Below are 10916 nucleotides of genomic sequence, written 5' to 3'. Positions count from 1 at the left end.
GACCATTTCTCGTCGCCCGTCGGATTCGATAAAAACAATCAGGAGATTCTGGATTGTATTTTGGAGGCAAATTAAACCATGCAATTCTGTAGCCCTTCTTTGACTCTTCTAAACTCGATCTCATTCTGTTCTCAATCCCATTTTTTTCTCCATTCACTACAGTTGATAACTCTGCTATGAAAATGTTGATAGATAACAACCCGGCTACCTGCGTTGTGGAGAAAGAAATCAAATGCAATGAATATCTACAAGGTGACCAAGAAAGTTCAATAACTCCTCATCCAATCCAACACCATCTGCTCATCTCTCTTTCCGTTTTTCTAGCTATCATCCCCCATGGATGAGCATAAACACCAACAGCCTCTCCTACTATGCTTTCTGCTTCCCGTTTTCCTCTTCTTCCAATCCATATCGGCTGTTGATTTGGTCTTCAATGGCTTCAAGTCCTCCGATATGTTACTCTATGGCCTGGCCGACGTTGAATCTCGTATTCTAACGCTCACTAACAGAACAGATCACTCAATCAGCCGGGCAATTTACCCAGAAAAAATCCCCGCTAAAAACCCAAACTCTTCTTATGTATATCCTTTTTCAACTTCTTTCATCTTCTCTTTGGTTCCTTACAAGAATAATCCTTCTGCTAGGCATGGCATAGTTTTCATGTTTGTGCCCGTTAAGGGCATCGAAGGCGCGGGCCCAGGTAATTATCTAGGCCTTCTCAACTTCACCAACAATGGGAATCCCAATAACCATGTCTTTGGTGTCGAGTTTGATGTGTTTAAGAACCAAGAATTCGATGACATAAGCACCAACCATGTTGGAATCGACGTGAACTCCCTCAAATCCAATGCATCACACGATTCCGGGTACTGGCCCGACAACAGCAGCGATGCTGATGATGACAAGTCATTCAAGGAATTGAAGCTCAACAGTGGTGAAAATTACCAAGTTTGGATTGACTATTCAGATTCTTTGATAAATGTTACTATAGCTCTGGCAGGCATGAAAAGACCTCTGAAGCCTTTGTTGAATATTTCTATTGATCTTTCTGAGGTTTTTGAGGATGAAATGTTTGTTGGCTTTTCTAGTAGTACCGGAACGTTAATTCAAAGAAACAATATTTTAGCTTGGAGCTTTAGTAATTCCAACTTTTCGTTAAGCCAAGAGTTGATTACCACCGGTTTGCCATCGTTTGTTATTCCAAAGGGTTCTATATTTCGATCCAAATGGTTTATTGCAGGAATCACAGTGGGAGGTTTCTCCGGTGTCTGTCTTTGTACTCTGTTTGCTCTGTTTTTGATCAAGAGGAAGCGAAGGGGAGTACATGTTAGGGAGAGAGAAGAAATGGAAGAGTGGGAACTGGAGTATTGGCCACACAGAATGACTTATGTAGAAATTGAGGCGGCAACAAGAGATTTCTCAGAAGAAAATGTGATTGGAACTGGAGGGAATGGCAAGGTCTATAAGGGTGTTTTAGCAGGAGGGGCAGAGATTGCAGTGAAATGCATTTCGCACGAAAATGATGGGATGAGAGAATTTCTGGCTGAAATTTCAAGCCTTGGAAGAATGAAGAATAGAAGTTTGGTGGGGTTGAGAGGGTGGTCCAAGAGAGACAAGGGCAAATTCTTTTTGGTTTATGACTTTATGGAAAATGGGAGTTTGGACAAGTGGGTGTTTGAATGTAATGACAGGAGGATGTTGAGCTGTGAAGACAGGATAAAGATTATAAAAGACGTAGCTTCAGCAGTCTTGTACTTACATGAGGGGTGGGATGTCAAAGTCCTTCATAGGGACATTAAGGCCAGCAATGTGTTACTTGACAAGGATATGAATGGAAGGCTAGGGGATTTCGGATTAGCCCGAACGTACGACCATAGTCAAGTGCCTAACACGACAAGGGTGGTTGGGACCGTCGGATATTTGGCACCGGAAGTGATTAGGAGCGGACGGTCATCGGCTCAAACTGATGTGTTTGGATTTGGTATCCTGATTTTAGAAGTAATGTGTGGGAGGAGGCCTATAGAGGAAGGCAAGCCACCATTGGTAGATTGGGCATGGCTATTGATGGTACAAGGGCAATTAATGAATGCCCTTGATGAGAGATTGAAGGGTAGAGGCGAGTTTGATGAACAAGAAGTGGAGAGGGTGCTTCACTTGGGCTTGTTGTGTGCGTACCCTGACCCAAGTTCCCGGCCAACCATGAGACAAGTAATGAAAGTGTTGGAGGGAAACAATGAGGTTGCGGAGGCGGTTGAAAGTGAGGATACAGATGCATATTTGCTCCGTAAAATGAAATCCATTCCACGAAATTTTGGGTCTTCATCCATGGATCTCTCTTGGTCCAAAACTATGGTGGGGGCAGGTGAATCTGCATCATGAATGGACAATTGAGTGTAATTTGTTGTATCATCTCAGAAGCAACAGAAGAAAGAAAGTAGATTACATGCATAATGAACGAGGGTCTAAATGTATTACATTGTATTATGGGTGTTGGGTATCTATATGACTTGTCTTCACTGTTTGTCTCTATTTCTATGTATTAATGTATATGACATGTATGTAAAAATGCAAATGCATATAAGTTATTAGCAATATCAGCAGCTATCACTTTTAGGTATCTGCATCTGCATCTGCATTGTGCGATTATTATCTGCATCCACACGATTATTACATTAAGGAGGGGGGAGGGGAGGATTAGAACTAATGATCTTCGCTTCATTAAGCGTAGTCACAGCCGATTGAGCTACCTTTTGTGGACGTAATTTGTGCTTCTAGTTGAACACTATTATTCATATCACACTTATTAATCATTTTGCCATAAATTACAAATCCAACAAACCAACAAAAAAAAAAAAAAAAAAAAATCAACACATTATGAATCTAAATCAACCCTCCTACAAGTACAAATCATGAATCAATTAAATGTAAAATATAAGGACAATTGTATTGTAAGTAAAATATGACAAACTAATAAGCTTCATTACTTATAAACTTCTAAGCAAGAGAAAGAGACGCTTCAATAATTGAATTTAAAACTTTAATATGTATTATATATAAAGGGAATACATATACGATTATTAATTGTATCTATATACCTTAAAATTTCTATCTGCATTTGTATATGCAGATAGTGGATGCGATCGATTTTTATCTACCCGCACTTTCATCATTATTCATAAGTACTCGAAAACCTAACATCCATAAAAAATAAAATAAAATAAAATAAAATCTGAGTGGCTATATGATGTGTAGAAATATATAATATGAAAGAGAGAGCGGAACTAAAGAAAATATGATATATTATTGTTAATTTCTATATTCTCGTGCTTAGATAAATCAGGGGTGATGTCCCTATTAGAATTCTACAACATTCATTGACATAATGGCTAGTGTAAAAAGATCACAAAAGTCTAACGGTGACGTTATTCAATTGAAACTTGAAATCTCCAATGGGTAGTTGATATAGAAAATAAATAGAAAGAATTATTAATTACCGGCAAAAAAAAAAAAAAATCATTATTTTTCACTTATTTTTAAATATTCCAGCCTGTATCCGAGCCTATCTGTCCTTATCCTAAAAGTGATTGTTCTATAAGGTTACATGAAAATGCATTTGATTATAAGAGCAATCAGATAAGAAAAAAAAAAAAAAAAAGATTATAAGAGCAATCACAATGGCTCAGTTCTTACTTTATCTAAAATAGAGGAGTAAAACACTAAAAAATCATCTACATTAGAATACTATGCATCTCAATTAATGCAAAATGCATTTGTTTAGCGTTTGTGAACAATTCCACTATATGTAGTTGATACTATTCACACATCCATCTCATTAATATACTATTTATTTCTCTACATCGCTCTTTTCCCAAGATTTTCTCTTCTACATCTCTGTTTTCTCAAAATTGTTACCGGTCGGAACAGTAACTGGTTTTTTTAAAAAATTGTTTTCTTAGGTTATTTTTTGTATTGGGCCTAAAATAAGCCTATTTTTTTTCATATAATTGGCCTATTTTAAAAAACATCTATTAGCTTTTTTGTCAAAATTAATTGGGTTTTGTTGTGATGGTTCCAAATAATTAAAATAAAAAACCAAAAAAAGCTCAAAAATCAAAAAAAAAAAAAATAAACATTTTTGCCTATATGGGCCATAGAAATAAAAATTCAATTTTTTTAAAAGGCTCTAAAAATTATTTTAAATTAGTTACATAAAGAAAACATTAAAACAATAAAAATAAGTATTTAAACAAATCAACATGCACAAGAAAAACCCCCTTACTACAACAATTCAAAACCAAAAAAAAAAAAATAAAACAAATATTTAAATAATCTACCAACCAAAAGAAATACCTCTTACAATAAAAATAGTTCATAAATATAAATATATAAATAGTTCGTAAAAATTTTTAATATATATAAATACCCTGTTCCCGGTAACCCGATAATTACCGGGTACCAAAAACCGGGTATTGGAACCGGGTACCGGTTTTTGGTTTTTCCCAACTCGCACTAATGAATTTCTGAAAGTTGACCAAGAAACTTCAATTACTACTTCTCATCCACCACCACCACCTTTTCTTAATTTTCTCAGATCCACCTGCATCTGCTTATCTCTCTTTCATAATTTTCTTCAATTATGAAAAAGCAGAAACACCGACAGCCTCTCCTACTATGGTTTCTGTTGCAGGTTTTTCTCTTCTTCCAATCCAAATCGGCTGTTGATTTCGTCTTCAATGGCTTCAACTCCTCTGATATGTTGCTCTATGGCCTGGCATAGTTTTCCTTTTTGTGCCCATTACAAGGATATAGATGCATACTGCTCCGAAAAATGAAACCCATGGGTAGGTGGTCTGAGATTCAACAAGATTTTGGGTCTTCATTGTTGTGCGAAAGGTCACGAATTTCTCTCACAATCAATCAAGCAGAATAAACAAAATCACAACAAGAACACAAAATTTATGTAGTTCGGTAAATTACCTATGTCTACTGTGCCACAGTAGAGAGATATTTCACTAATTCAGAAGGAGAGACACAAAAGAGTGTTTAATCACTCACAAACCCAAATCCCCAAATTCACCTAATTTCTCTCACTCACAAGCTCTGTTCTATTTTCTGCCGATCGAGGATACTTTCTACAACTCCCATGTAACCCTTTTATAGAACAAGGTAGCATGTGAAATGAATAAACTAAATGAGTTTATTCATTTCTTCAGACGGCTGCCCAAGATGGCTATAGAATTATGGGTGCTTCTTTTGTTGACAATCAATAATAAACAAAAGAGTTATTATAAGGCTAAAACTCTTGGGTGCAGTGAATTCTTAGGTGAGAAGTCTTCATGCGACGGTTCTCTGGAGATTAAGGACAAATCACAGCAAATAAGGTGGCAGACTGGCAGCTTCATTTTACAAAAAACTGAATGGCATATGTTGGGCGCAGCTCTTAGGTGCGGCAGAAGGCAGCCCACAATTCAAGCCTTTTTCAACTTTGCTTCTCCATTAAGAAAACAAATAACAAATTCAATAACCAAAAATTTGGCCCATTTCTATTGATCAAATATGAGCCAATCAATTTCAACATTCATCACACCCAACAATTGAAGATATTATGCAGTTCCACTCTTCATCTGTTAACTCAGTTTCCGGTCACCCCGGAGAACTTAGGTTCAATTGAGGTGGTGCAATGTGCTAGATAGCTATTGATAATTAGAAAGATATTGAACTCTGAAGGGAGAAGGAGAAGTGGGAGTTTTTTGGTGTAAGAGCTTTGTTCTATGAATGAATTCCTCTGTTCTCATTAGCAGTGCATGTCTCATATATATATATACTCGCACATTTGGTTACAACACGTTTTACATACGTGTACACAGTACAATATCTTACAAGGGATGGCCAAAATCTTTCATTTGGTTGTATTGAGACGTGCGTTTGTCAGATTGGCCCTTCTCCTTTTATGGGCATCCTTGGTTTGGGTCGGTATGGCCTTGCCTTACTGTGGGCCAATTTCTGTTAGTGGAAAGGTGTGGCCGATACCTCTCGTGCAAGAGAGGCATGCTTGAGTCAGGTCTGTACGTAGTGGTTACCATAAATAGCGGGGTCATACAATAAATGCGACGTGCACAATGGGCGCACAGTGACATGCCCACTAGGCGACACGGGCTCACTGAGCGACCTGCTGTTGGCGACTCATCGCCTTGCTTCTAAGGGGCTGATTTTCTCTCCAACATCATCATGTCTATCTCTTGGTCCAATACTATGGCGGAGGGGAGGTGAAGCTTAGCTAGATCATGAATGGAGAGTTGAGGGTCATTTGTTCTATCAGCTCAGAAGCAAAGGAGATTTGCTTAAGAATACTTGAGGTTGCTGGATTTTGTGTCTGGACTCGGCTTCTGGCGGTCTGGACAGGGCCTTCTAGAATCAGCTTTCTAGACATCCTGAGATGCTTCATTTTCAACAACTTACATGTAAACCGAATGTGCCAAAACATAACCTAACAAACTCCCCCGTGGCCATTCAGGGACAAAAATAATTGTACATGAAAATGACACATCAACTCCCCCTTTTGTCTCTGAAGGACAAAAGGAAACAACAACAAAAATGGGATTCTAGAGTTTAAACTGAAAAACAACCCATTAAATCTGAAATAAGTAGCCACAATAAACAACAAAACAAAATTCCATGACATAATGGCATGCGATTTGTAAGCAAAGCGAACAAAAATGAAAATTATTCTTGCCAAAAACTGTCCTTGATATACTTCACATCTTGCTCCAAAGTCGTCAGGCGGGTGTTGATAGCTTCGATGCTTTGGCCTTGAGCTGAAAGTAAGTCAATTATTGTATTTAATTGACTGGAAACATCTGATGAACCCGAGGAGGATGCAGCTGGAGGATCTTGAACGATTGGAGGAGCATGGTCAGCTGGAGCGGGAAGCCTATGAAGTTGGGCATTTGACTTCATCACTGTTGCTTTGCCAAAGTAACCTTCAAGAGAACTTTTAAAAGAAAAACACGACAAGGCTGAAATAAGAGTGTCCGGACAGGTAAGTGATGTGTCCGGACATCCTCCCCCTCAAATTTAAAGCAAAACAAAAAAAAAAATCTGATTTGATTTGTTTTTTTTCTAAAAAAAAATAATAAAAAAAAAAACACAACTTGTATAGATACCCAATATCTCATGCATGTCCTTATGAATAGCTTATCAATCCGGAGTGATCAACATACTACACACACCATAAATGTACCATATGCATGAAGTACCCTTGTTCTGTGAATTCAGAAAAGTAAGCAATAACACATAAAACTATGCAAAATGTGTAGTGTGTGAAAACTCCCGTTAAATAAGATTTCATCAATGGAAGACAAATCTAGACAGACTTTTTGTAAATGAAAGACAAACAGTCTGATTCAAGCCACAGTCAAACCTTATAATGTTAGGATCTAGATTCCCTCATCCGATACACTACCCCTGAGACGAAGCATTCGCTTTTCACCATGTCCTTTAGTAATCATCTATTTCCGCAATGATTTGATCATTGATTCTTTCTATAGGGACATATAGAAGCAAACATAAGTCATTTGAGCACATTTTATGCCTCTTTTTAAAAAAAAAAGAAAATGTCGGAATTTTTAGGAGCTAGGTTCAACTAACGAGTGGTCAAATGGATAGAAAAGACATATCTATCTTCCAAACAAAATGTTTGATCCGAATTCCCAAACACATATCAAAAATACTAACTTAATGGGGGCAAATAGTGCACAACTTCGAACATGAGAGAAACTGACTCTTACTCCCTCAACAGTCTTCAGAAGAACAAGGTAGATCATAAAACATATGAATCATTAGATGTAAATTGCAAAATTATTGACCCCACTCTTATGTACAATATGCATTTCGGAACAATACATGAGAAACTGACCACCGAACAAGAAAGAGAGAAAAGAAAAAAATAACACAAAAAAATGCCTCAAAATACCAAAGAGAAATGAAATATGCATAAATTCAAAAAATAACACAAAAAAAAAAAAAATGCCTTAGAATACCAAAGATAAATGAAATATGCATAAATTCCAGGCATGTCATATGCCCACCTAATCTAGGTGAGTCCATTACCACTCCCCCACACTCCCCCTCAATGGGTGAATGGTATTAATCTTCTTGACCCAAACTTTCTTCACAATAGGGACAATTGTGTGACCCTTATCCAAGACATCTAACCGTGTTACTACGTCTCTCATCATGTTGAATAATTTCTCATAACTATTTTTAGAATGAAAATATTCGCTTTTAGGCTCATGACTGTTAAGCTGAAAACACTGAGGACGAATATGTCCAATCTTACCACAGTTATGACACGTAGGAATAAACCTTTGAGAAGGTTGGTTCCTTAACATATGCACACTTCTTGACTTAGAACTAGACATATAGGAATCAGTTAGATTTCCCTTACCTTTTCCACCTTTGGAAATTTGAGGAGAAATTACCTTCTTTTCAGCCAAGCTATCTTCTTTGTTCACTGGTTTCACAAAAATCATCTTTGAAGAAGAAGCAACATTAGTAGATAAAATAGCTTATTTATCAAAACCCAATCCAGTTCTATCAAACGAATGTTTCTGATTATGTAACATTTGATTTAGCTTTTCACTAGAGAATTTTGTTAAATGATTCTTTGATTCATTCAGTTCATTCTCTAAGGATTTCACTTTGGCAATTAGCATTTGATTTTCAGACATCAAAGTATTATGAGTATCAAGAGAATCAGTTAAGGTGATAGAAAGTTGATAATTTTCAAGATTAACCTCTTTGAGTTTCTTCAATTGCTGCTTATTCAGCTTTTTCAGTTTAGTGCATTCCACAAAGAGATTATTATAAGCATTTTGCAGATCATCTTCTTCTTCTGAATCATTATCGGACACACCTTGTTTGTCTTGAGAATTATACTCACTATTCTCAAGCTCACTCTCATAACTAACTCCAAATGCTAAGTAATTAACTCCCTGTTGAGCATCGTCTTTGTCTGACTCATCACTTTGAGTCACATTAAATGCCTTGCTATTTGACTTTTTCAAGTTAGCACAGTCAACACGAATGTGCCCATGTCCTCCACATTCGTGACACTTGATACCTCTAGGTGACTTTCCTTTCTCAACATTCTCAATTCTAGATTTCTTAGAAAATTGTGAATTGCTATTTCTAAAATTTCCTTTCTTGGATCTAAAGAATTTCCTAAACTTCTTAGCAAACATAGCAATTTCTTCCTCATTTCCAGAATCCTCATCACATGAACCACAAGAGTCAACCTTAACATTTGTTGCCTTAAGAGCAATATTCTTGGTGCTCTTGTGTTTAGGAAGAATTAACTCAAAAGTTTGAAATGAACCTACAAGTTCTTCTACTCTCATTGTGTCTAGGTCTTTGCTTTGTTGTATGGCAGCAATTTGAGGTATAAACCTCTCAGGTAAAGACCTTAAGATTTTCTTCACAACCTTAGCATCATCCATTTTCTTTCCTAAATTGATAGTCGAGTTTTTAATGACACTAAGTTTTGAGTAGAATTCATCAAATGTTTCATCTTCTTGCTTTCTAATCTCCTCAAACTGAGAAACCAACATTTGAATTTTTTAAGTTCTAACATCCTTAGTTCCTTCATGTGTGATTTCTAAAGTTTCCCAAGCTTCCTTAGCTATCTCACATCTAGAAATTCTTGAAAATATCCTTATTTGAAACAGATATGTAAATAGCATTTATAGCTTTGTCATTAGCAGTAGCATTATTCTTTTCCTCTGTTGTCCATTCAGCTATTGCTTTGTCTGGACGAGTCCATCCAGATTCAACAATATGCCAAACGCTAATGGATTTAAAGTATGCTTTCAAACGTATTTTCCAAAGCGTATAATTAGTTCCGTCAAAGACAGGAAGGGAATTAGGAGCAACAGTATGAGACATTTGATATGGAGTCTCGGATCACACTCAGGAAATAATTCCTTCACAGAGTGAACCCGCTCTGATACCAATTGAAAAACCTAAAAACGACTCCAAACGACACCTATCCAAATGTCTAGGTGTTTCACAAAGATTATGCAAAAATAGATCTAACCTAGCAGTTAAAAATCAACCAAATACAGATATGAAATAAGCAATCAAGAACACAGATATTTGGTTATGAAGAGGAAACCATTTAGAGAACTCTCTAAACGTAAAACCTCTCCGGGGCAGCCAAACCCAGGAAATCAATCCACTATAAGAAGAATAAGGAATACAAGAAGAATTACAAAACCTTTGCAATTTACTCTTCCTAGTACACGACAAGCGACCCACTTGACTTCTATCGCAGTAGCCCTTTCCATAACATCTGGCACAATTCTTCTAAAAGATTTCCTTTCACTGGAACTCTAATTAGCTTCACGTATTTAATCTTTACTCACATAAACTAGAACAATATCTCTCTCTAAGCTCTCTATTTTTGTTCCCCAAAATCCGTACATATAATAGGCAAAACAGTTTGCATGAATAGAAAATAAAACACCATTCAGCAGTTGTGTCCGGACAGGAATAGTGGGTGTCCGAACACAGCTAGGGTTACATATGCGTAACCACATGGTGTCCGGACATCTAAGTCTTGTCTCCGAATAGGCCATATAAAATGGACTTGCTGGAAATTGGGTCCGGACCTGACTCTCAATTGCAGCTTTCTGGAACTTGGGTCCGGACCCAGCTTCTCGCGGTCCGGACATGCAAATCAAAATTAGCTTGCTGGATTTTGTGTCTGGACCTGGCTTCTGGCGGTCCGGACAGGGCCTTCTAGAATCAGCTTTCTGGACATGTTGAGTTGCTTCATTTTCAACAACATACATGTAAACCAAATGTGCAAAAACATGACCTAACAATATATATATATATATATATATATATATATATAT

At 36.9% G+C, this 10916-nt stretch overlaps 1 protein-coding gene across 1 annotated transcript; it reads left to right on the top strand.

Annotated features, from left to right (window-relative positions):
* Positions 1–336: 336 nt before the first annotated feature.
* Positions 337–6270, top strand: LOC132169836 (L-type lectin-domain containing receptor kinase VII.1-like). The gene is made up of 3 exons (XM_059580789.1): positions 337–2362; positions 5562–5630; positions 6239–6270. The coding sequence occupies exons 1-3, from the start codon at positions 337–339 to the stop codon at positions 6268–6270; spliced, it is 2127 nt and encodes a 708-aa protein (XP_059436772.1).
* Positions 6271–10916: the final 4646 nt, after the last annotated feature.

The sequence above is a fragment of the Corylus avellana genome, chromosome ca2 (assembly GCF_901000735.1).
Source record: "Corylus avellana chromosome ca2, CavTom2PMs-1.0".
Lineage (NCBI taxonomy): Eukaryota > Viridiplantae > Streptophyta > Magnoliopsida > Fagales > Betulaceae > Corylus > Corylus avellana.
This window is presented reverse-complemented; position numbering and strand designations above follow the sequence as displayed.